General features: G+C 41.7%; 1 protein-coding gene across 2 annotated transcripts in view; it reads right to left on the bottom strand.

The window, feature by feature from the left end:
- IPO7 (importin 7) overlaps positions 1-27,238 on the bottom strand; it is a 76,124-nt gene that overhangs the window by 39,770 nt on the left and 9,116 nt on the right. Inside the window, exons 1-4 of one of the 2 annotated variants that reach the window (XM_089521153.1) lie at positions 9,602-9,756; positions 7,258-7,339; positions 5,196-5,349; positions 4,681-4,839 (exon numbers count right to left, since the gene is read on the bottom strand). In XM_089521153.1, coding sequence (XP_089377279.1) covers positions 4,681-4,839; positions 5,196-5,349; positions 7,258-7,339; positions 9,602-9,628 — 422 coding nt within the window. In that variant the 5' untranslated portion in view covers positions 9,629-9,756. Of the gene's footprint in view, positions 1-4,680; positions 4,840-5,195; positions 5,350-7,257; positions 7,340-9,601; positions 9,757-27,238 lie in introns of those variants that run through there. The other variant, XM_089521152.1, reaches the window with a different exon arrangement.

The following is a 27,238-nucleotide window of genomic DNA, read 5'->3' as shown; positions in this document are numbered from 1 at the left end:
AGAGGAAACGGAGGAGGGGCATATGGTAGGCCTTGAGTCCACTTGAGCTGGAAGGCGTTTCCTTCTGATCTCGGCTCTCCGGTGGGAGAGCAGAACCTCGGTGTGTGAGCGTTTGACAGGGAAGCAAACAGGTCCAGCCGAGGGGTTAACCAGTGGGCGAAAAGTTGGTTCACCACATCCGGGTGTAGCCTCCATACGTGGCAAGTGGAGGACAACATGCTCAGTTAGTCCACGAGGTTGTTTTGATCACCGGCAGGTGAATGCACTGCAGCAGCGTCCCGTGCTGTATGCACCTTCCCAAATGAGGATGGTGACAGCTAGTAGCGTCTCTGATCTCGTACCACCTTGTTTGTTGAGGTAGTGTACGGCGGTGGTGTTGTCTGTGAGCAGAAGCATGACTTTATCGGAAAGAACCATCTGAAAAGCTCTGAGTGACTTTTCCATGGCCAGGATCTCCAAGATGTTGATGTGGAGAGCGGCCTCTGCGGACAACCACTTGTCCCTTATAGCAAGGTCCGAGTGTGGGCACCCCAACCTTGCAGGGAGGCGTCCGTGGTCAAGGAGAGGACCAGTTGTGGAGGCAGGAATAGCATCCTTATGCAGACATTGTCATGTTGGAGCCACTAGGATCTCTGTACGGTCCGTGGCATGGTGAGCACCTTGGAAGGAACGTCTTGATTGTGAAGTCGATGAGCTTGGTAGGGAGCAGGTTAGACTTGTCAAAGTTGACCTGCAGGCCCAGGGCAAGAAGGAGCGAGGGGGCAAATGGAGGTCCTCGAGGAGAGTCTCTTTGGAGGATGCCCTGAAGAGTCATTCGTCCAGGTACAGGAAGACTGCGATCCCCTTTTTTGAGCAGGTAGGCCACCATGGGTGCCATGCCCTTGGTGAAGACCTGTGGAATTCTAGAGAGGCTGAAGGGAAGGGCCTTGTACTGGTAAGCCTCTATGGCAACAGCAAGGGGAAGAACCTCCAGTGGTCCTTCAATACTGAAATGTAAAAACAGGCGTCCTTTAAATCCAGTGTCACAAACCAGGAATCTTCCTGTAGGAGTGGTAAAATCGAGGCAAGATTCACCATCCTGAACTTCTTGCACAGAATAAAGGCATTCATGGGCTGAAGGTCCATTATGGGCCGGAGGCCCGAGTTTCTCTTCGGTACAGTGAAGTACCTGGAGAAAAAGTACCGTTGAACCCTCCAAGGGGGAACAGGTTTAGTAGCGCCCTTGACTAAAAGAGTGTGCACTCCGTCGAGAAGAGGCGAAGAGGTGTGCAGGAGCACATTAGAACCTCTTCCTGCTGGGAGCCGGGGTACCAGGAGTGTCGGCCAGAATAATTTTGACGTGTCTTAACTGAAGAGGCCCGAGTTGTCAAAGGGCATATCTTCAATCGCCGCCTTTGCCTGGGGGTTGAGTTCGGAGGCCCGGAGCCACGCGTAATGGCGAAAGGCTATGGGCCATATAGCACTTGGATGCACAGTCCATGGTGTGCTTGACAGAAATGATCTGTTGGCCTGCTATCAGATGGATCTCATTTCGCAGAGTGACCATCATGAGTCTCCTATCGTCTGGGAGATCAGCGATGGTAGGGCCCATCCCCTCGACCAGAAACTGTATATAGGCCCCATACAGGCTGCATAGTTGGTTATCTTAAAGTCAAGAGCAGCTGAGGCAAAAAAAATATAAGAATTTTTTTTTTCCAGTCTATCCAGCTTCTTGATGTCTCTGCCTACTGGCGAAGAGACGTCCTAGGAGCGAAAGTAGCCTGGGCTCCTTCCCCTATATCAGAATTCAGCTGAGGGTGGTTGGAGAGCCAGGACGAAGTGGACAGAGTGACCCGGTAGAAGTTGTCGATCCGTAGATAGTCTTTTCTACTGGGTCGAGGGCGTCATCATCAGGGTGGGCCACCTCTAACTTGAGGGCGCCAGCCATCCATATGACCCTGTCAGCAAAGGCCCTGACATCGTTGGTGGGCGATGGCAGTGTAGGGCCCTCAGGAACGAACTATGATCCTTTGTCCGAGAGAGGTGATCTTAGGAGAGTCATCTCTGTCAAAGTTGTCGGGCCCCTAGGTGACGTCCACGGCCTGAGCGGGGAGGCGTGTCCATGTGGGGCCACGAATGCTACGACACAGATGGGAAGGTGCCACTGGGAGTAGGTACTGTCCCGTGGGCTGGTCATAGACAAGGTCTGGAAACGACTCGAGTGGGTCCTGATCTGGCTCGACCGTGTCGGTCGTTCATAGGCCAAAGCCTCATCAGCCTCTGTACCAAGGGCGCCCCTGCCCTTCCGTAAAGGAGAACGTATGTGCCATTTGTCCTGAGAGGGAGAGCGTGGCTTTGATCTTGACCTCTGTGGGGATAGAGGCGCATCGGAGTCTGAGGGTTCTCCCTCCGATTCCGAATCCATGCTGACTATCTGCAGGCTGTCTGCCAGTACAGAAAGGTGGTTCACAAGGAGGACCCTGGGCTCCAAGAGCACTGTCCGGGAAGATGCCGGCACAGGCGGCGGCGGGGTCTTAATTGACGTAAAGTCAGAAGACGGAGCAGGTACTGGCCTCGATCCTGGCGGAGGCACTGAGACCATGGTCAAAGGTCCTTTGCGCTGGATTTTGGCGTCGGCGTAGGGGTCTTGATTGACCCAATGTCATGAGATGAAGCAGGTACTGGCCTCGACTATGGCGGAGGCACTGAGACCATGCTCGGAGGCCCTTTAGGCCAGGTCTTGATCAACCCCGTGTCAGGAGACGGAGCAGGTCCTGGCCTTGAGTATGGTGGAGGCACTGACATCGTTCTCAGAGGCCCGTTACGGCGGGTTCTGGCGTCGGCGTCTTGATCGACCCAGTGTCAGGAGACGGAGCAGGTACTGGCCTCGACTATGGCAGAGGCATTGAGACCGTGCTCGGAGGCCCTTTACGCCGGGTTCTGGCGTCGGCGTCTTGATTGACCCAGTGTCAGGAGACAGAGCAGGTATTGGCCTCGACTATGGCGGAGGCACTGAGACCGTACTCGGAGGCCCCTTACGCCGGGTTCTGGCGTCGGCGTCGGGGTCTTGATTGATCCAGTGTCAGGAGACGGAGCAGGTACTGGCCTCGACTACGACGGAGGCACTGAGACCGTGCTCGGAGGCCCTTTATGCCGGGTTTTGGCGTCGGCGTCTTGATTGACCCAATGTCAGGAGGCGGAGCAGGTACTGGCCTTGACTATGGCAGAGGCACTGAGACCGTGCTCGGAGACCCTTTATGCCGGGTTTTGGCGGCGGCGAGGATGAGCAAGCCCGCTGCTTGTTGCGGTTGGAGCAGTTGTCCCTTTTCCTTTTGAGGACATAGAGGTGGTATCACCTGTCTCTCCGGAGGCTCCAGAACCGCCAGGCTGGCTTAAAGCTTTTTCGTACAGCGCAGCCTTCAATGTCCGGCCCCGCTTCAGGGTCCGGTGGACATTGCCGTTGGCCATGGGGATTTTAACCCCGCACTTTGTGCTCCTCCTAAAGGAGGCCATGGCAAGAGAAGTCCGTTAGGTCAGAGAAGTGGTCAAGCCGAAGGAGAGTCCAAACGAATGGATAAAGAGATTCCAATGTAAGAGCAAGCGAAATGCTAGCGAAGTTCCTCGAGCTGCTTAGCGCGGCGGAATGAAGGAACTGAAGAGGAGCGGGCCACCAGGGGCCTTATATATGGGTGGGCGGGGCTACCGCCAAAAAGTTGCAGAAAGATACATTGCTTTCTGCCTGGAGATTCCAGAAGTTTCCGAGGATTGCTGCGCAGGCGCAGAATAAACCCATTTGTGTGATTCACAGAGACCACGAAGAAGAATAAGCATAGTTAAAAGAACAAAAACCTATAATTAGACAAGTTACATTTTAAAAATTTAATCTGCATCCAATCCTTTCTTCAATAAATCCTACATAAAGCTTCAAGCTAGTTCCCAAACCCAGATATGCTTAGCTTCAGTAACAGAACGGTGTCATGCTTCAAGTTACTTTCTGTGCCATAGACAAACTAAACTGTTAAAATAACCTTACATGACACTTTATGTGGAATTTTAAACACAGTCACATCAGATTACAAAAAAATAAGGAAAAAGTAAAGGACTGATCACTGATGGAAAGGGATGTTTAGAGCGAGGCACTATTATAGTTTAATTCCAAGGTAATTTCTGAAAGGACTCTAGAATGATAAAAAGGATCTTGATAGGAATAGCCTTTGCACTGATATGACTTTTAAAGAGGAAAAAAACTTCAGGGCAATTTAAAAAGCAGAAACATAAAACAGTGAAAGATACACACACACACACACACACACACACACATATTACCAATCTTATACAAATCAAAATAGCAGCAATAGGTTAAAAACTAAAATATGAGTCTACATCAATTGAAAGTGGCCTGAAACACCCAAGCCTTTAACAGTGGTAAAGGAGAAAAGCTAGAATATATTTGAGGAGGGGGATTCTATAAAGATGGGACCATCAACGAAAGAGCATTTATTTGTGTGTTTGCCAACCTAATTTATCTTATCAGGAGGCACAAGTCTCTGTGTCCAATAGTAAGAGTCTACTGCATAGCTTACAGAAAACCCACATTACTCTGATTTTAAAATATAGCTATGTAATCTCCAAGTAAAGCAACTGTCATACGTCCCCTGCTATGTTTCTTCAATAAAATTAGTAAAAGGCAGAGGAACTTACTCATAGTTCTTCACAAGTTGATAAAGACAGAGAAGGATTCCAAGCCAACAGGCGCTATTATCAGACTGAAGATAAAACCCAATTTTCTCTACAACTGCAGTCCAACGATTGGGATAATCATGCTTGATAATATGATGAATGCAAGTAGTAAGTTGTACTCTGGAACACAAGACACAGAACTGTTATACTATTTCATTAATTTTTGCAGGGATCTTTTTTTTCAGAACACCTGAAGATTAATTAAAATGGGCAAGTGAAATAGAATTAAACAGTTTGAAGTTTTGTCAACGCAAAAAAGCCAGCTCAAGTATGTTTACTTCTTCAGCTTAACAGAGTGACCATCTTTAGCTTTGCCTCCTAAAACACTGTAAATATATAATGATTGTATCTTTTTCCTTACCAATCGAGCTGTCTTTAAGACAGCCTAACAATATCAGTGTTAGCACTTCTCAGCTTAGTGTAACAAGGAATGGATTTTGAATGAATGAATGTTGTGACCAGGAGTTGGACTGTACCTAATCAACTCAGGAGAATGAATAATGGCTTCTACAATATTTTCACGAATACAGTGTCTATCTTCTTCTGGTATTGAGTAAGGTGGGATGTCCCCTGGAGTAGTTTCCCGATCTGGCCAATACTGGGTTATCATATTCTTCAAGTAGATAACACCTGTCAAGGAAAAGCTCAATATTAATATGGCCCAAACCACTACATTAATATCATGTATTTACAGTAATCATGTGCATACCTACATATAACTCAGAAATATGTGCATATCTGTGAACTTCTTCTATGGAAGTTCTTCCACATTTATACAACAAAAGCAATGTTCAATAAAGATACCTGTTTTTCTACATTCTCTTTTTTTATAAAGCTTGTGTTTTTAAAGCAGTTTCAAGAACTCTGTTTTAAAGATTTTACATAAAAAACACTATAGGAAAAACAAAATGAGACACCTAAAGACTGACGACTAGGCCAGGGCAATAATGTATCTCAGAAATTATTTATTATTATTATTATTATTATTATTATTATTATTAACCTTTATTTATGAAGCGCTGTAAATTTACACAGCGTTGTACATGCAATCTTTTTAGTTAGATGGTTCCCTGCCCTCGGGCTTACAATCTAAAAAGACATGACACAGAAGGAGAAGGGAGTGGTGGCAGGAAAGGGTAAGAGGTCCATTATTACCATTATCTCCATTATGACAGAGAGTCCATGTGATAATAGTAGCCTGAAGTCTCCACTCAAATACAAAGCTCATTCTAAACCTATCCCACCACACAGAACTGTTTCATGGTAAAAATGGGACAGACACTATGCACACGAGTTCTTAGGGAGAAGGTGGCATATATCTGCGATTATCTGATCAAACCCTAAGATTCCAACACAAAACAATATTTTATTTTATGATGTCACTGTGTCATATCTGGACACAAGGGGAATCCCTTACAAAGGGACTACAAGGTCCTGTCCTTGAGAATGTATTTCTCAGAATCACTAACAGCTTTTTCATTTGCACTACCTGATGTTATGCTGAAAGGGACTGAGATGCCACCACTGCTGAGAAAGAGAAAAAGCACCAATTTATTCAGAACTTTATTCTAATTCATTATTTTGAGTCATAGTTGTACTGAGCAGAATTTTTTTGCAATATATTTCAAGATGAAAGTGTTCCAGTTTATACAGCAATGTTGACTGGAGGCTATATTCACTAAGCCTTTATAATATTATCGAAGTTATTTTAGCCCAGCTTCTATCACAGGGGAACCACAGATAAGTATATCTCCTGTACACCTCAGCTGGCAAAGTTTAAGGCCTAAATCTAATTGCTGGTTCCAGACACAGCTGAGCAGAGCAGCAAAAATTAACCATCAAATGGTAAATCAACAATTATGTTGATATTTATTCAATGGCTCAACTCATAACCCATTTCTGGTGAAAAAATTTACAGGTATCTCCATTGCAGAACTCTAAAGAAGGATGAAATGGACTCTTGTATCTACATTATGAATCCACATGGAAACATACAGAGAACACAGAGCAACAAAAACAAAGATAATTATGCATACAGAAATAAGTTGTGCAATTGTCTACTATGCTTTGATAAAAAAAATTTGGACAAGAGCTAAGTCAATGGCAGGCAAAATGTGACCCCTAAAAAGTTATATTGCAACTCTTGGCATTCCTCTAATAGCTGTGCGGCTAGTAGGGCTTCAGGAAGCTGCAATCCAACAACAGTTGAAAGACTGAAATTTGCCCACTGCTAGCCTAAATCCAGTTGCTAGTTACAACTAAAGCATACACACTGAATCAATTCTGAGTGCTAGACTAAGATTCTGAACACTGTTCAGTGGGTCTGCTCTAATTGAGATTAGCAGTTCCACCACACCAAATTCTGAGGTTTTTATTAGAAAGACATTATCTACAAAAAGTTTCTAATTTAGTTTTCATTCCTTATGTTTGGTCATCTAGACATATTTACTACATAGATACTATTTGTTCTTTCTCTCTCTCACTCTCTTTCTCACTCCCTCTGTATATAAAATATATCATAAGAAACTCAACACTTGCCTGCTTGTCTCACTGGTAAATCCAGTTGATCTGACATAGTGATTTGAAGAAGAGTTGAAACAAAGGTCACTGACTTGTGAGCCTGTAAAGCAACATGAACAAAACAGTCAGGTGAAAACATATGTAGAAGTCATTATAAATATAGTTTTTCAAATTTTAAAATGGTGTGTTTTTCAACTAAAGCTAGGATTGAAAGGTTGGGAGCTCTGATATAACAGCTTGGAGGCCTCATGCATCCAGTGGTTCCTGGCAACTGATTTTTAGTCCACCCTACTTCTTTCTTCTAGTTTACTCTTACCTCCCTGGCACTTCCCATATGCACCCCCTAAGATTTTTCCTTATCAGTACAGTAGTTGAAATGTCTACCACAGTTTACTCTTGCAATACTTATACGAAGGACATTTCACTCAAGACAGTGTCATCAGCAAAAGTCTTACTTTTATTGTCCCTGGACAATGAAGCAGACAAATATCTTTTTTCCCCTTTTGGTCTAAGAATGTTCTCTCTAAGTACGCCTGCTCAAAATCGTGAAATCCAGAGTTAGTTACCCTGTCACCACTTCACTGTAATCATAATCAGGATGCTCACTGAGATACGGCAACACAGTTTTTCCCAAACTATCAATGCAAGCTTCTGAAAATTCTAATCCACAATATTCACTATGTGAAGGAGACTGTGAGAAGTAATGCTGGCAGAGAACATAAGGACAATTAAATATATATATCAGTGAATCCAGTGCAAGGGACTGCAAAATGTGTGTTATTTGCTCAGTACAGTGTGCCCTTGCCTTACATGGGGGATTCATTCCGGAACCCTCCGTAAGGCAAATAGCATGTATGCTCAAGCACCATTGAAAATAATGGGGCTCGTGCAGGACATGCACCATTGCAACCCCGTTGGCATGGTTTTTAGCATAAGCTGAAAGCCATGTAAAAGGTGCCTGCACATGACGTAGGTGCACTGTATGGGCTTCTCTGCTCTCCCCTGAAAAATTGAGTAGCCTCATAGTTTGCCTCTATGAGCTCTTCTCCTATCTGAACTCCAGTGCTTAAGAACATAAGAACTATGATGGATGACACTAAAGGCCCATCTAATCCAACATGTTATTCACACAAAAGCCAGGCAATTGCCTATGGCAATCAACAAGTGGGAGACATCTTGCACTCCCCAGAAACAAAAGAACAAATATTTTCCTACTGTTGTTGTGTGCCTTCAAGTTGTTTCCAACTTACAGACACCCCTATCATGGGGTTTTCATGGCAAGATTTGTTCAAAGGAGGTTTGCCACTGCCTTTCAGAGTCTATGGCTTGCCCAAAGTCACCCAGCAGATTTCATGGCTGAGCTGGGACCATGGTCTCCAGTCTTTCTCTGATACTGGAGATTTAACTATCTATTCTGAAATGAGACTTGAAGGCACACAACAATAGCTCTAGTGTACATTTTTTCATTTGTCCCACCATTCAGCTTCAGTGGGTGACAATGCAGCATTCTAGAAGTATAAAAGAGGGGAACGCCTTTTTTCTCCTTTTTCCACACCATGCTTAATCGTATATACCTCTGTCCCTTTTTACTTGGCTTTTCTAAGCTAAACAGTCTAACATATTTCAGCAACTATCCTTGTGGATAGTTGCTCCAGTTCTTTTGTCATTTTGGCTGCCCTGTTCTACAATTTTTCAAGCGCCAAAGTATTATTTTTAGGTTTAGTGACTTGAACTGCAGTTACAATGCATAATTTACTGATAATTTTAAGTTCATTTGTCTGTGATTTGTCAATTCTTGAAGTGTCACCTTTGTCGTGACCTATCCTGACTCAGCTCCTCCTTCATGGAATCAATAGTTCAGGTGTGGACTTATCCCCTATATCTTCAGCAGTGAAGACAGATCAAAAGAATTTAATTAAGCTCTCTGCAATTTGCTTATCTTCCTTCAGAACTCCCTTAATGTCACAGATATCTAGTAGTCCAACCACCACCCTGGTTCACTTCCCAGTCCCGATGTATTTAAACAATTATTTAGGTTTTGTCTTGATGCCTTTAGCAATATGTTCCTTCTCCTCTTCCTTTTCTTCTGTAAGAGGGGTGAAAGTTACCTAATTGTCTGCTTTTCTTTTGCCAACTTTGAACTCTTTTCAATTCACCTTACTGAACAACTTTGGAAGTAAGTCTTTGTATTTCTTAACAGATTCCTTCACATAGCCCATAAGCCATGCTAATGATCTCTTGGAGTTTGCACTTCCCTCTCTAATCTGTGATATGTCTCAGCTCATATAGAATTATATAATCACAGAGTTGAAAGAGACCACAAGGGCCATCCAGTCCAACCCCCTGCCATGCAGGAACTCACAATCAAAGCACCACGACAAATGGCCATCCAGCCTCTGTTTAAAGGTCTCCAAAGAAGGAGACTTCGCTACACTTGGAGGGAGTGTGTTCCACTGTCGAACAGCTCTCACTGTCTGGACGTTCCTCCTAATGTTGAAGTGGAATCTCTTTTCCTGCAGCTTGCATCCATTGTTCCGGGTCCTGTTCTCTGAAGCAGCAGAAAGCAAGCTTGCTCCCTCCTTGATATGACATCCTTTCAAATATTTAAACAGTGTTATCATATTACTTCTTAAACTTTTCTTCTCCAGGCTAAGCCTACCCAGCTCTCCAAGTCTCTCATCGTAGACCATGGTTTTCAGACCCTTCACCATTTTGCTTACCCTCCTCTGGACACGCTCCAGCTTGTCAACATCCTTTTTGAACTGTGGCACCCAGAACTGGACACAGTATTCCAGGTGATGCCTGACCAAGGCAGAATAGAGTGGCACCATTACTTCTCTTGATCTAAGCACTATAGTTCTATTGATGCAGCCTAGAATCATATTGGCCTTTTTAGATGCCGCATCAGACTGCTGACTCATGTTCAACTTGTGGTCTACTAGGACTCCTAGATCCCTATCACATATAGTCTCCATAAGCCAAGTGTCCCCCATTCTATATCTATGCATTTCATTTATTAATTTTGGCCCAGCTTTCTGATCTACGTATTAAAATCATTTTGAATTTTGATCCTCTCTTCTGGGGTACTAGCTACTCCTCCAAATGTGGTGTTATGTGCAAATTTGATAAGCATGCCCGCTATTCTTTCATCCAAGTCATTGATAAAGATGTTGAATATAATTATTCAAGATACCAAAAGCCGTTGTGGAAGAACAGGAGATGAATCAAAACAAATGCATAACCTTTTTCAGACAATTGTTTTTACTTGCACATTGCCCTGAGTTTCCACAATACACAACAGGGTATGAATATTTAATAAATAAACCCTTCCTCTCTGGACCCTGTTACAAAGTTGGCACCACAGGAGTTCTTCTTGTCTATACTGAGTTAGTTTTTGGAATAGTTGAGTTGCAGCCTGTCTTTCCCTTTCCACTTCACAAACACAGATGTTTTCTTTCCCCTCCTCCTCTTTTCTTTCTGGTTTTACAGGTCTGTGCCTTTGGGGTTGTTCTCACTTAAGATTTGAAACGATTTAAAATACAACGTTTTTAATAAAATCGATTCAAAATAACACTGTTCTTATCCCGCTATCCAAATCGCTTTGTTCATCGTTCCCATCTGGTTATTTAAATCGAAGTTTTTACCTGCAAGCGTTCCTACTTGGCATGAAATCGGTGTTTAAATAAAGCGATTCTTCTCCTCCATACCTTATTTGGAGCTGTCAATCAATAGTACGTCAGAATGACGTAACGTTAATCCGGAATATTTGGAAGCGATTTATCTTTTGGCATCGTTTCCATTTCATTGACTGTTTGTGAATTTAGCGAATTTATGAAAGCGAATTTAGGAAACCCAAGCTCTTTCCAGAGGAACTATGGGATAGGTTTTGCATGACAGCATCCCCTCTTCATGTCTCCCAAAAGACAGCCAGGGAGAATCCCTTCAGAGAGCCCAGAGATCAATGAAGGAGGCTGCTGGAAAAGCAGGGAGGGAGCACTCTTCCCAAAGATTCTCTTTCCAGGGTTGGAGGAGAAGGCAGATTCCATTTGAGAAAGGGAGGGAGAAAGGCTCTATTCCCCCTCCCCCCCATTGATCAGAGCCCTTCCTTGCCTGGGTGAGATCAGATGCCTCCTCGCGAGGAGCCTTCCCTTCCCTGCCTGGGCGAGATCAGAGCCCAAGCGGGCAGGGAATGCCTCTTCGAGAGGAGCCTTCCCTTCCTGCCTCTCCTCCGTTAGAAATGGGCTCTCCCCACACAGAGGGGAGGTTGCAAAAATAAAAATAATCCTTATCTCTTATTGAAAGACCACAGCGGACAAAGGGGTGAGGGAAGCAAAAATGGCACAGAGATCAATGGGAGCACAGAGATCAATGGGAGAGGCTTCTGGCAAAGCGAAGCTCTTTCCAGAGGAACTATGGGATAGGTTTTGGAGGGCAGCATCCTGTCTCCCAAGACAGCCAGGGAGAATCCCTTCAGAGAGCACAGAGATCAATGGGAGAGGCTTCTGGCAAAGCGAAGCTCTTTCCAGAGGAACTATGGGAGAATCCCTTCAGAGAGCCCAGAGATCAATGAAGGAGGCTGCTGGAAAAGCAGGGAGGGAGCACTCTTCCCAAAGATTCTCTTTCCAGGGTTGGAGGAGAAGGCAGATTCCATTTGAGAAAGGGAGAGAGAAAGGCTCTATCCCCCCCCCCCCATTGATTAGAGCCCTTCCCTGCCTGGGCGAGATCAGATGTCTCCTCGCGAGGAGCCATCCCTTCCCTGCCTCTCCTCCGTTAGAAATGGGCTCTCCCCACACAGAGGGGAGGTTGCAATCCACCGGGGGAAGCCTTGAGCAGCCGGGACTTCAGGTGTTTAAAGCGCTGAAGAGATTAAGCGCCTGTAAACCATTAAAATAATAAATAAAAATAATCCTTATCTCTTATTGAAAGACCACAGCGGACAAAGGGGTGAGGGAAGAAAAAATGGCGACAGCCAGACGGATGGGGACAGAAAGGGCAACTCCCCCAAGGACAGCCCCATCGCACTCCGTTCCTCCCATTCATCTAACGCAATTTCAAAGGCTGTCGTTCCTATTTAAATGCTCCGGTTCCTAAATCGAATCAATGGAAAAACGTAGGTCGGACCCTAGTGTTTTTTTAACACGCGTTAAATGAGGAAAACTCGATTCAAAATTTTATTCCGCTCTACAATTCGATTTGTAGTGGGGACGATTGCGGGTTGCTCTAGAACCGTTCTAGGTTTAAATCGGATCCTAATAGGAACGCCACTCCTTGGATTCGATTCAGAACGCGGGGTTTCACCTAGTGAGAACAACCCCTTTGATTAGAAGTTTATGTCTGAGGAGCAGAATACCTCACTCTGACATGTACTTAATAAAAATAGCATCTTAATGAGTAACACATTTATACGGCATATGCTTTCCCAAACTACAATCCACTTCAGATACACGTTTGGATTGGAAATGCGAACTTTAAATGATGAGATAAGAAATTAAAGAGAGAAAGATGAGACAGTGACAATTACATTATCAACAATGGCCACCAACAAAGTAACTATTGACAATAATACCAACAACCTGTAATTGGTAGCTAATTAACAACTCTAGCATAACAAAAGTTTACTGTGATTCAAACTACAAGCGGTACACAAACTGATGAAGAATTAATCTGACTTGGGTATAACTGGCCATGATATATGAAAGACAATGGTTGTTGTCCAATACACTGCTTTGTACAGTATGGAAAAATATAAAATATTCTATAAGCATCTTTCTTTTATCCAAATACATATCTAGTTTAGAGTGTGTGTGCTTTAATACTAACTAACATGGAACATTCAGAAAAAAACCAACATCTTTTGGGGAGTTTAAGAATTCATTTTCAGATGCCCTGACTGAATATCAAGTTAAATGGCTAAAGAGTGGCAGTCCATACTTCATTATTAACCGTCTATTATCCTCTTTGTTGTAAGCTGCCCGGATTTCCAGTGATTGGGCAGCATATAAATAAATCCTATTATAATTATTATTATTATTATTATTATTATTACCCAAACTATTTTGTTATTGTTGTGTGCCTTCAAATTCTTAGGCAACCCGATCACGGGGTTTTCATGGCAAGATTTGTTCAGAGATGGTTTGCCTTTGCCTCCCTCTGAGTGTGTGACTGCCTTTCACCCAGCGGGTTTCCATGGCCGAGCAGATATTTGAATTCTGGACTCCTGAATGTAGTCCAATGTTGAAACCATTATACCACACTGCTCCTCCATTATATCTAACGTTTAGTTGCTCTCAAAAAATTAGTGTATTAGCCATCTTGAAACAAGATAACAATCTAGTGCTGCAAAGGGCAAAATGTAGCCCCAATATCCCCAGGGCCCTCATATCCCGCAAAAAAATTATTTAGAATATTTATTTATTTAAGTTGTTTGCTTGTTTCATTTAGATTATTATAACCTGCCTTTCAGCCAAAGGCTTCAAGAGTAGCTTACAAATTTGCTAAAAAGGTCTAAGAGCCTGAAATCTCCAGGGGGTATAACTGGCCATTTTCCCCTATTTCCTCCTGATGCTTGTTTGAAGAACATATCGGCATAAATCAGATGAAAGAATTCTGAAAGTGTGGTAGAATGGGCAGCTGTGCTCAAAATTTGGATGGGAGGATTAGCGTCATGTGGATAAAAATGGAGATGTGATCCTTTGGAGTCCCAATTCAGTTATCTAAGCCTTGGATGCTGCCTGCTCCTGAGCTACTGGATACAACACCAAAATACAATTGGTGCCTTGTCAAATGAATCTGTCATCTTTAAATTAGCTGACATACTGGTAATAGTTTGAAAGCAATTGTAACCTGGACTCTACAAACTAGAGGATGAAGCTACTTAGCTTCAGATCTGTAACTTTTCAATTCTTGATAGCAAGATGACTGTGCCTATGGGGGAATGTGTTTTATCTACTTTAGCATCTCTGTCCTATAATAGCTTTATATACTTAGTTTATAACCTAAAATTCATCCCTCAATTGGCTGAAGTAAGGACTACAACAATTCTCTGTCCTTATCCTCCTGCCGTTTTCCAAGTAGTGCTACCTATAGATACAAATAATGGCTGCATTTTTGAAAGGCAGAGCAAATAAATTATTGGTGTGTCCTACCTCCTTTTCCGAAGCCTAAGACTTCAAAACCAAACCTCACAAAACCTCTTTATCTTTTTGTTTAAGATGTTTGCAAGCTACAGAATTCAGTTCTAGCAACATAATACTCCCTTAACCCCCCCCCCCCCCGTTCAATTTCATTTTGTGGGTGCAGGCTTTTTGTTTTGACTTAACATTTAGAATCAGGTGGAGAAACTACAACCCCATGTAGGGTATGCATGGCCTCCAGATTGGTTTTTGAGCCTCTTAGCACACATTTTTAAATAGTTTTTTTTTTCTCCAATCCCTCCCTAGTGGTATGGGAAGCACTTCTACCATCTTTTAACCTCCCTGGGCCATTGACTTTTGTGTTATTTCCTGCTGGAAGAAAGGCCTCTCCTGGGGCTAAAATGGCCCAGTTAGAAAGAAAGTGCCAAAATTGCCCCATGTCCCTAGAGCCATGGTGGCAAACCTGTGGCACATTTGCCGTCTGTCACATGAACCTGTCCTTGAGGGCACGCTTGGCTCAGCTCATTGTCACGGCTTGGTTTGCCTCAAAAGAAACAGGCTACGGAAAAGAGGGGCAGGAGGCACGTACAGTCAGCCCGGCTCCTTGCCGCAGCCTGGTTCTCCAGTGGAAAACCAAGCCACGACAAGAAAGGGCAGTGCACAGCCCTTCTGGGTTGAAGTTTTGGTTCTTCCGGCCGGAAGGTCTGCACCTTCCATGCCATGGGATTCTAGGAACTGTAGTTTTGTGAAGTGTAAAGAGCCCATCAGGGAGTTGCTATTGCTAGCCTGAGGCTGAGAGAGTGTGCCTTGGTGCCCCCGGAAATCCAAAGTCCCACCCCCCTGGAAGGTGTCTCCCCCCTGGCACCAGGTGACATCCAGTGTGCCAACGCCACCGAGATTGAACACTCAGTCTCCAAGAAGTTTGCCATCACTGCCCTAGAGGGTATTGGGGGCAAAAATTCAAATGGAGACTTCAAAGTCCTCAGGAGCCAATGTGATCCCCTAATACTGACAGTTACCCACCCTTGATCTATATCTATCTATCTATCTATCTATCTATCTATCTATCTAAAACTGTTCTCATATTTTTAGTTGGACCTTTGAAAGTTTAATTATTGAAGTCTGCTCTCCAGATTTTCAATTTAATAGACACACATGGCTATCTGCATTTTTGCAGACATATATAGCTCTGCAAAATCTATTGTGTCATCAAAAATGCTTTTCTAAAATTGAATAATTGTTCCATCACAGCTGTTAAGATTCCCACTCATTCTCTTTGCATGTATGGAGATGCTAAGACAACACACAGTAAAATATTTCCCCATTTCCTAAAGACAAAGCTGAGTCATCTTAGAAGGTTATAACAAATTCAAGTTGTTTGCACGTATAATTTACTACTCATGGTGATTCACTTTTAATTCCCTGCCAGTAAAAGTGGCCTACAGACTACAAGCATGACATAAAAAGAATGCTATTCAAAAAGAACTACGTGATCGCAGAACAATCTCATGTTGGTTCAAATGCTACTTTAAAATGTATGATATTATAAATTTGGCAACTTTCAGTCTTAAGGAAATACACTCAGCCCTCAACTTTTAGGGGTTACGGGCACAGGATCCTGGCAAAAGTACATGCTACAGATTACAAATCTCCTTCAGTGTTGCTGTCCTCCTTGAGAAGGAAGAGAAGGACAATGACACTAAAGGAGACTTTGGCAGCTGCCAGGGAAGGGCCCGGCTCTTGGCAGTAGCAGCTCCTCCTTCTCCTCTCCATCTCATTCCCTGCCAAGAGTTCTGGTCGGTTACTCCCTTTGCCACTTTGGCAACATGAAACCTCCACCTCAGTCCAAGGGCACCTCTGCCAGCCTCTGTCACCTGCCCCAGTCTCTATGTCTTCCTCCTGCCATCTCTTTGCACAATGACACTATTATTATTATTATTATACTTTATTTATATCGCGCTGTAGATTTACACAGTGCTGTACATACAAACAATAAAATCGATAAAAATGAAACCTGCCAATGGCGCACATTCTACAAAATACATATAAAACAACAGATAATAATACAAGATAGAATTAGATAAAAATAAGCAGGCAACAAATTTAAAAAACATCAGATATCAAATATCAAATCAAATATCTGATAACAATAGGATAAACAATCCCACAAAGCCTGGGAACACTTCCCTAAACAGTTTTGAAACTGGTTAAAGAAGTGATGAGCCGTGTTAGTGAGGGAAGAAGGTTCCAGGAGTGACGGGCAGCAAGTGAGAAGGGATGAATACAGGATGGAGCAGTGGAAATCCTATGCTGGGACAGTAGACCTTGACTACCAGAACTGAGAGGTACGAGTGGGAATGTGAGGAGAAAGAAGTTCAGATAAGTAAGGAGGGGCCAGCACATGCAGGGCTTTAAAAGTCAACAGCAGAGGCTTATACTGAATACGGAAGGGGAAGGGGAGCCAGTGATGATAATAGAGGAGAAACATGGTCAAACGGCGAGTGGATGAAATGATGTGTACAGCTGAATGCTGGACAGAAACTAAAGGACAGAGGTGAGAGAGAGGAAGCCCTGCCAGAAGGAGGTTACAATAATCTAGTTGTGAGATGACCAGAGCGTGGACCAGTCTTGGCAGTAGAGGCCGAAAGAAATAGATGGATTTTAGCAATATTATAGAGAAAGAATCTACAAGCCTTGATTGTGGCCTGGATCTGGGAGATACACGACAGAGAAGAATCAAAAATGAAACCAAGACGGTGGGCTTCCTAGACCGGTCGAATAGACATGAAATGAGGTTTTGTGGCGGGTTTTGCTTCAGAAGCAGCTGCAACATTTGCCTCTCTACTGTCCAGGTGGCAAGGAAGAGGCGGAGGGAGGAAGGCTTGTACACTAGCAGTGAAGGCAGAGTGGCCTGTGAGCAAGGCAAAAAATGGGCTAGGGCAGGAAAGGAGATGGGGAGGAGAGCAAGGATAAGCAAACACTGGCAGCCCAGCCCCACAAGGTCTCACAGATCTAGAGCCTTTTCTAGAACCAGATCTAGCTCTGCAGGCAGCAGTGGCTTCTGGACATTGAGAGACAAAACACGTGAGTATGGTGTCTCATTATCAGTGTTGTGTAATGTAATTGAGTAATTAACATATTACATAATATTATGTTTTGCTTTTGAAAAGTAATATAACACGCTACTTTTTTGTAGTCAGTAATAATACTGCCGTTACTTTCCCCCCTGAGCAGTGCCTTACTTATTACGGTTGGCCCTCTACTTACACAGATTCAGCATTCGTGGACTTGATTATTTGCTGCTTATTTCATTTTATGATCTATTTCCAGTAGATGTAGAGCTGCAGTGGCCATTTTTAATAAGGGCACAATGCACAAGCTTTTTTGCAGTGAATGTGGCAGCCATTTTTATGTCGGCCAATAATAATTTGTGCAAAGCCAACTCCCAGCACAGTCTGGGTAAATATCACCTAGCTACAGCCAAAAATAATGTACACCGCAGAGTATAAAAATAAACCCTCCAGCTGTTGGTACTGGCAGTATACTGACCACTTTTCATACTTAAAAGAAACAATCATAGACAGTTGATTCATCCAAAGTTCCTAGAGGCTTTTATTTTCAGTTTGTTTATACACACACAATATAATACAGAATGCCTATATGTACACACCTCTGACTTATAATCAACTTCAAAGTCTGCTTCACAGCTCCAAACCTAGGCCACACGCATACACAGCAATCAAACACACCTGCTGCTTCAGCCATAACACTCAACCAACTGAACGTTCCAACTGTCCCATCAAACAAAATATTTTTCTGTCAATCAAAATATTTTTTTAAAAATACATATTATACCAACATTTTAATAGGGGCAAGATCCTTTTAAAAGTTGCCACCACAGTCTCTCTGCAGAGAAGTTTATATATTATGCACTTATTAAAAATGGCCTCCACTTCTGCCAGAAGTCATAGAATCATGCTGGAACATCTAAAGATTCCTAGAGATTCCTCAGATAAAAAAACGAATTCAACTGGTTCAAAATGCAGCAGCCAGATTGGTCACCAGAACATCTAGGTTTGACCATATAACACCAATACTGAAATCTCTTCACTGGCTGCCAATTAGCTTCCGGGTGCAATACAAGGTGTTGGTTATTACCTTTAAAGCCCTACATTGTTCAGGCCCGAGTTACTTGCGGGAGCGCTTCTCCCTACATAATCTCCGCCCCGCACTCTCAGAACATCTGGGAAGTTCTTACTAGAATATTATAATACCAGGTTAATGATAACTTCATATAAGGCATTCACTGCCGCAGCCCCAAGATTATGGCATGACCTACCAGAAGAGATCTGTCTCATTATTACCTTAGAGGCCTTTAAGAAGGCACTCAAAACGGATCTCTTCCGGCAGGCTTATCCACTGAATTCCATATAAAAAGGTTATGATGACTGCTCTTCCTTGACTGATTGTTGGCTAATTTTTAGAGAATAGGAATTCTTGGTAAATTCAGTGTTAGTATTTTATTGTTGTATTGATTGTAAATTGTACTAAGTGTCTTTTAAGGTTGTAATCCCGCCTCAATCTGTGGGAGAGGCGAGAGGTATAAATAAACTATATTTATTATTATTATTATTATTATTATTATTATTATTATTATTATTGTGTCTTTACTTTCCAGGCTGCTTGGAAGCAAAGAGCACCTACCCTTTTGGGGGGTCCTCCAGCGGTGAGTGAGGAGAGGGAGGCTTTCAAACAGCCCCAAGAGTAAAGAGAGTCCCTAGTATATGCAAAGCCTTTCTCCATTACTCCCACCCTGCCCTCTGATCCACGTAGTCCTTGAAAAACCTACTTTACAGAGATGACAGCAGGCAAGCTGGGGGCAAGTTTTCTGCCCCCAGAAAATTAGGATTGCCTAACTGCAAACTGGAGAGAGTTTCAGCACGTTTCATGGTAGGGTAGAAGAGGAAATTTTAGCAGACATTGCTTGTCTTGCAACCAGGGAACAAGCAACACCTGCTGGCAATGACAATCTGGCTGCTTTAATAAAGAAGGAATATTTAACAAAAAGTGTTATAATATATTACATTTTGGGGTAAGAAATAAGTAATATACCCATACTGCCCTTTTTTTTACAAGTAATATGTACTACAGTGTGGCCACACCATATGCGGCTTTCAGCTTACACCAAAAGACACGCACCAGAAGAGGCAATGGCATGCGCACTGTGGGCACAAGCCCCATTGTTTTCAATAGGGCTCTAGGATATGCGGTATTTCCCTTATGCGGGGGTGGGGGTGGGAGGGTTTCAGAACAGATCCCAGTATAAGGGTGTATTGTGTGTCAATTAATATTTTATAACACTGCTCATTACTAGCCAGTAAACTTGTGAATATTTTTTTAAAATATTCTTTATTGAATTTTTTCCAACTGTACATCAATATTTATATTTAGATTCCATACAAAAATCATCATAACATTAAATCTTGCAAAACATCAGCTAATTTCTTACATTATTACCAAAACAAGGTAATACAATAATTCTCTGCTAATTGGTTCCCTCTTATTGCAATCAATTCCTTACCCAATTTTCAAGAATCTAAAAAAAAAGCTTATAACAAATTATTGAATTTCTGCTAAACTTGTGAATAACTGAATACATGGAGGTTAAACCCACGAAGGTTGTGCACCAAGAGTTTCTTTTTCAATGAAACATCAGGTTTTGTTTCCTGTTCCTATCAATCTATCTAAACATATCAATTCAAGAGAAAAGTTAAAAATTATGTGTAAACTTAAGGACCGATTTTTAAAAAAAATATTATTATTAAACAAAATGGGTTTTTTAAAAATTTAGATCAGATTTTTTAAAAAACCAAAGTCAATTTCAACATTTTCCTAGTTTAAAAAGGGCCTAGGTCAAAGATATGATTGTGAATACTATGTAAGCAACTTCTTGTTATGTTTGGTGAATGCTTGCAATGGTTTATATAAGCTAAGACAGACTGAAAGAACAGAATTTATGGAGAAGTAGATCTAAGAGAAGATGTATGAATATCAATACAATACAAGGAATCAATCCCATTTGTGATAAATGGAAAGTGAAGGTGAGAATAATTGCTTAGTTTGTACCTAACAAAGTAGTTGCTTAGTTTGTACCTAACAAATAATGAAATCTAAATATGTTTTGAAGTTAGATAATACTGTGAGTCCCATGTTGGGAAAAGGTGGGACATAAATAAAATGACAGTGATTTGGTTCAACAAAAATAATGGATTAGATAGAATTTTTCTCACTAGTGATTTAAACTGTGATTTAAAAAGCTAAAAATTCACTCTCTGAGGTAAGTGATTTAAATCAAACCCTGCTGTGCTTTGGTCTTCACTGCAATGTAGTTCTCTTTGATGGCACTCTTTTATTAACTTGCAAGACTTGTAACAAGACCCGAGGTGACAAAAGACAAAAATAGTCATGTATCCAATTCAAGTAGAAAGATAATTTAATTTATCAAATGCATCTGAGGAAGTAGATTGAAATCTATGAAAGCTCATGCTGTCAATTTCTTTCAGTTAGTCTCAAAGGTGCTACAGGATCTCTCTACGTACATATTTATCAGTGTATGTATATAATAATATTATTTATGTCAGTGTATAGGTATAATGGGTTCTCAGTTATATTAAAGATAACATTTGCATTAGCAATAACATTTGATATTTCTGACAGTCTGCTGCTATTCTTGCTTTAAAGATATTATAGTATCATAATCTTGGTCATGAACACTTGAAGTTCCATTCTAAAAGAGGAACAAGGACAGAAATGGAAGGTAGACTATTCCCCTGAATCTCCACAAATATTTCTATTCACATCTTCAGTATACTTTTCTTGTAACTAAATATACTAAACCTTAAAGGTACCAGATCTAATCTTAGAAGCAAAGACATGTCAGCCCCGATTCATATTTGGATGGGAGACTGGCAATGAATACAAGGTGCTGTGGATACATTTCAGAGGAAGGAACTGGCAAAACCAACTGAGTATTCTTTGCCTAAGAAAATCCAATGTAATTCATGGGATGGCTATAAGTCGACAGGCAACCTGAAGCACACCCACCATGTTGCTGTAATTATGAATCCAGTAGAATTTTCCAATTTTTCACTACTGCATCTCTCAGTTAAAGTTCTCCTTTGTTCATCTGCCTCACTTTCTGCCCTCTTTTTGTAGGTACAGGAATATCCTTCTCTTCAAGCAAGCTGTTGGCTGTTAACTGGTTGTGCTAGAAGTGTCTTTTAATGGGGTTGCACTCTACTTTTGCTTTCTTTACCTTGGCCCAAAACAGATGGGCCAAATAAAGACACTTCTGGCCAGTTCAGGGGCATGGCATTTACATGACACACACCTCCAAAGTGGCTGGAAGCTGCAGAGGTTGCACCGTGGCAGCAAGAGTTGGCCTAAAAAGGAGTGGATTAAATACACTCTGCCAGCAGCCCATTTGTCACTGCAGCATCCCACTTTGGGAAACAGGCGATTGTTGTTGAACTTTTTATTTATTAGATTTTTAGCTGTACTTGTTTTAATCAATGTTGTAAGCCACTCTGGGGCTCATATCAGGAGAAAAGTGGAAACAAAATAATAATAATAATAATAATAATAATAATAATAATAATGTGACCCTGTTCTTGGCCCTTAGCCCCAGCGGGATCCCTTTAAATCCCCCTAGAGTCTCCTAAGTCTCTATTCCCACTCCCTGCTGAGCTGAATGAGACCCCTTGAGATCTTCTAGTCAAGCTGCCACCACCCAGTGAATCTCCAATGAACTCCCCCTTAGCACACACTTGCTAAGGACTTAAGTTTCCTTCCCTTGCTAACCTGAGCAAGCAGTAACTGAGCTAAGATACGTGTACAGGAGCAGAGACAGCAGATACTTTTAAAGTAAGGTATTTATTCTAAATAGAAAGAATAGAGCAATAAGATATCATTCATGCAAGGCCTCCTTGCCTTGCATGTACAGAATGAATAGTTACAAGATGTTCATTTCAGGCAAGCTATTAGATATCCCTCCAGTCCATCTGCCCTGGTCCAGGCCTCAGAGGGAGAGAAGATCTGCTGGACTTTCCCCCTTCCCCACTGCCATCCCCTTCTCCTTTTGTGTCTGGTCTCTTTAGATTGTAAACCTGAGGGCAGGGAAATGTCCAATTAACAATTTGTATGCCGCTCTGATAACCTTTTGGCTGAACAGTGGGGTATAAGTAAATAAATATGATTATGATTAATACACACACATCTTATTGTGTTGCTTCCTTTCATGTGTACCTTTTTATAAAGTTTAACCCCTGCTGCTGTGCTGCAAATACTAAGAAATTTTTCACAGGCTTCTTCATCTGTGAGTGCTTGTCTCCATACATATCTTGCTTATTATCACAAATTAAGAGCAAAACCTGGGGGCATTTGAAGATACTGACCTTTCAGTTAGAAAATCCTTCTGTCAAAGAAGCTTATTTATGTGAGCTGTAGGAAATATTCTACAGTTCTGGAATCAAATGAGAGTCTAGTGTACTGTGTATAATATAACAACAATGTGTGATCCTAGTTAGAACTTTTGCAGTCGTATTTCACAGTAGATGAAATTTCCAGACTGTCTCCATAGGTAACGCCATATATAATAGATTACAGTAATCCAAAGCAAAGGTTTTTTTGCTCTCTGGTAATCCACCTCCATAGTTTTATAACTGTCATATCAATAAAAGCTAGTAAAATAGACTCCATGTCAGAAACCAGCTGAACCTCTAATGGCAGCAAGGGATGCTGCAAAACACCAAAATTATACACTTGGCCTTTCAAGGCGAGCACAACCCATTTTAGAGAAGACTGGATCCCCCTCATCTGCTCAGAGGAATTACCTTCTACAGAGATTTTCAACATATCTGGGTTGAGCTTGTTATCTTTCATTGAGTCTATTACCACAGCCAGGCACAAGTCCATCACCTCACAAAGCCTCACCTGACTGGGAGAAGTTAAATGAAATAGAGATGACAATGAACTCCAAATCCCTAAATGACCTCAGTTAGCAGTTTTGGGTAAACAGCATTGGAGGATTAGATGAAAACTTGATACAGTGTAAATAAGCCTGCTCACAGTTCAAAGTAGTCCTATTCACAGTTAACTCCAGCAGTTCCCCCAGGATACCATGGCTACAGATTTTGCACAGGTGACCAAAGGTTTGGCAGTGTTTTTATATATCAAACCTGTTCTTATTTAAGAAGAAGCGAAGCAGTTTTTTCTTCAGCATGCCGTGCCATGGGTATGACTACTCAGTAGTACAGACATCAAAGAACCCAGGGACATTTTCCAAGAGCTATGTTTGCAGTGTGGTCCAGTGGTTTGAAAGCTGGATTAGGGAAATGGAGAGCATGGTTCGAATCCCCTTGGGCAAGTCATACTATTTCAGCCTCAGAGAAACACAATGACAAATCTTCTCTGAACAAATCTTGCCAAGAAAACAATTTGAAGGCACACAACAAGTACAACTATGTTTGCCATGCGGCCATATTAACAAAGTCACTTTCACTATTATACCACAAAAGTGACTGTATATCATTCTGTCAGCAACTGAAAGCATTTTACAGCAACAAATTTATGGTACCCTCATTTCAGGATGAATTATTTTTAGAAATTGACATAAAATACATTCACATATAACAAAATGTCATCAATTTTAAAGCTAACATTTTAAACTATTTAAGCAATGCTTAAGTCACATGTTGACCTGTGTTCCTCAAGTTGGACAGAATATCTAGTTCACCCTTGGCCTTGCCAATTTTGTTGTTATTGTTGTTGTGTGTCTTCGTGTTATTTCTGACCCTGAGGCAAGCCTATCATGAGGTTTTCTTGGCATGATTTTTCAGGTTTCCCACTGTCTTCCCCTGAGACTGAGAGCATGTGACATGTCCAAGATCACCCAGTGGGTTTGATGGCCAACTGGGGAATGGAACCCTGGTCTCCAGAGTCACAGTCCAATACTTACCTTATATTTGAATTGCCCAACAGGAAACAGACTTTCTACTGTGATACATAGCATGTGTCAAAGTAATGCTTCTGAACAAAGGCAGCCTTATATTATTATACTTGTGCATCTTTCAAATAACAACTAGAACTCCACTTGGAAAATAAACAACCAACAACTGAAAATGATTGTGTCTCACAACTGCTCATCTTTGAATGCTACATGATAAAGTACTGTTACCAACAAAAGTACAATCTATACCAGCTGTTAACAACCTTTGAAAACAAGTCACCTAGGAATGAAATCTTATTATTTTATTCATTTATATCCAACCTTTCCCCCCTAATCTGGGACTCAAGGCAGCTTACAAAGACTGGAACAAATACAAATAAAAACTAATATTTCTTTTAAAATAAACTGAACTATCAACAGTATTAAAAACAATAAAATAAGAGCCAATCTAACAATTCTAGGAAGGAAAATCCACCAAGAACTCCTCTCCTGTCTTCCTACCAGATCTACCTATGTAGAGATGTATAATTTCTGGAAATTTTGAAGTCACAGAAAAAACAGGGTTTTTTTCTGGGGAGTTTGGGGGGAAATGGAAATTTTCAGAAAAATTGAAAAAAATGTAACATTAGCACTTTTAACAGATTGAAAGTCACTGTTACTTTAAGAACATGAAATATGACAGTACAATTTGATTTGGCATAAAATTATCACAACTGGTATACTGAAGTACAGTATATTCAAACAATTATTACAAACAGAATTTCCTTTTTTTTAATTTATTTGTAACAAATGGAGTAATAATCTCCTGAAATTTGGTTTTGTTAGTTTATGTGGAGCCGGCAAAACACACACACACAGAGAGAAGAAATCATCAACATTAGTAACAAAAAATTATTTATATTTCCTCTCCACAGTAGCAGACACAAAGCACCCATTCCCACACAAAAGAATTGGGGGGAAAGTGTGTGGAAGAGAGGAAGGGCTACGATTCAATTAATAGGAATGAAATTTAATCAGATTCATTTTCTAAGTTCTGCACTGCATCCGCACTGCAGAAATATTTCAGTCTGACACCACTTTAACTGTTATGGCTCAATGCTAGCCTTTGTTGTGGCAAGGCTAAATATCTCATAAAACTACAAATCCCAGAATTCCATAGCACTGAGCCATGGCAGTTAAAGTGATGTCAAACTGCATTATTTCTGCAGTGTGGGTGCAGTCCTGCTTATCAGTATCAATCTCTGCTTCTGTTTTGTTACATTTGTCGTCATCACAATGATCATGGACTTCTAAAAACCGAAGGTGTACCCGGATTAAAAGAAGCATCTCTACCTTTTCACATGTCAATGTTTCCAAACATAGACCAGATTCTTTCAGTGCCCTCTAAAGAAAGAAATGCATCTTGCTCTTGCATTGGAGATTTCAGTTTGTAACCTAGGACTTGTTTTCCTTCAAAATTTCCTTTTTTCCCTGGGCCTTCCCATCTCTATACCTATGAGGTTGATGGAGAAGGGTTTCCCCGAAGACTCCAAAACACAGGCAGGCTCATATGGACAATATGGTCTTTCATAAAACCTGGGTCTAAACTGTATATCTTTATTGGTCACAATCAGCATTCTGAATTGTGGGCAGAAACAAAGTGGTACACAGTGAAGCTGCTGTCACTAGGAGTTACATGCTTCCTATAAGTTGCCCTAGAGCAGTGGTCCCCAAACTGTGCTCTTTAAGGGATTTTGGACTTCAGCTCCCAGACAATTGGCCAACATGGTTGAGGCTTCTGGGAGCTGAAGTCCAAAATCTCTGAAAAGGCACAGTTTAGGGACCACTACCCTAGAGAAGATTCTCACTGCAGCTCTTTTGAAGAAGCTGAAATTAAAAGGCAGCTCCACACAGTATAGTTAGCCCTTGGTATTCACTGGGGTTTGGTTAAAGCACTCCCACTGATATCAAAAACTGTGGATGTTCAAGTCCCATTATATGCGGGGGAGGGGGGGAGAGATGGTGTCCCTTATATAAAATGGAAAAATCAAAGTTTTCTTTTTTGGAATGTTTTTTTTTTGTTTTGTTTTGTTTTTTGCTGTTGAATCAAGGCATGGATGATTGAATCCGTGGAGCCAGGATCCATGGATATAGAGGACCAATTGCACTAGTCCAAACTGGATATGAATGTGTCATCACGGTCAGAAAAGATGTCTCTATGAACTAGTGAAGTTCATGCATAAGTTTTAACTGTGGAAATATATATCTGGCTACCTAAGAAACATGAACTTCCAGGCTTTTGCAACTGAATCCAAGAATGCATCCAAGGTGTGAGTGCATGCAAAGAGTGTAGCCCCATCCAACATAGGTTGAATCTCTACTCCCTATTGACTTCTGATTAACCAGGTGTCTGGATTAATGTGAAGTCGAAGGCTTTCATGGCTGGCATAGTTTTTGTGGGTTTTTCAGGCTATGTGGTCATGTTCTGGAAGAGTTTATTCCTGAAGTTTCGCCAGCATCTGTTGCTGTCATCTTCAGAGAAAGATTAAGCTTCAATTTGTTTGCCATTACTAATGACACACACGGGTGCAGAACCAAAAGAGCTTCCTTGGAATGAACTAGAGATAAGCAATAGTTGGGTGTCATCTGCAAACAAATAGCACCAGACCCCAAAGTTCTGGACACCGTCTTCTACTGATTTCAAGTAAATTAAATAGCATGCTATGTTCAAATACTTTAAAAACTGAATGGCACCACAGACCAACAACAAAAGGGTTGAACTGAAGTCCTCTAGCACCATCTTCTGGGCTGACCTCCCCAGAAGAAACATCAGCCCTTGTAAAACAGTACCATCCTAGCACGGCAGCCCAGAAGGATACCA

Source organism: Sceloporus occidentalis, unplaced genomic scaffold, assembly GCF_023333645.1.
Source record: "Sceloporus occidentalis isolate IW3139 unplaced genomic scaffold, rSceOcc1.0.p SCAF_4, whole genome shotgun sequence".
Classification (NCBI taxonomy): domain Eukaryota; kingdom Metazoa; phylum Chordata; class Lepidosauria; order Squamata; family Phrynosomatidae; genus Sceloporus; species Sceloporus occidentalis.
Note: the sequence above shows the minus strand (reverse complement) of the source record. Positions and strands in the feature narration are given on the sequence as shown.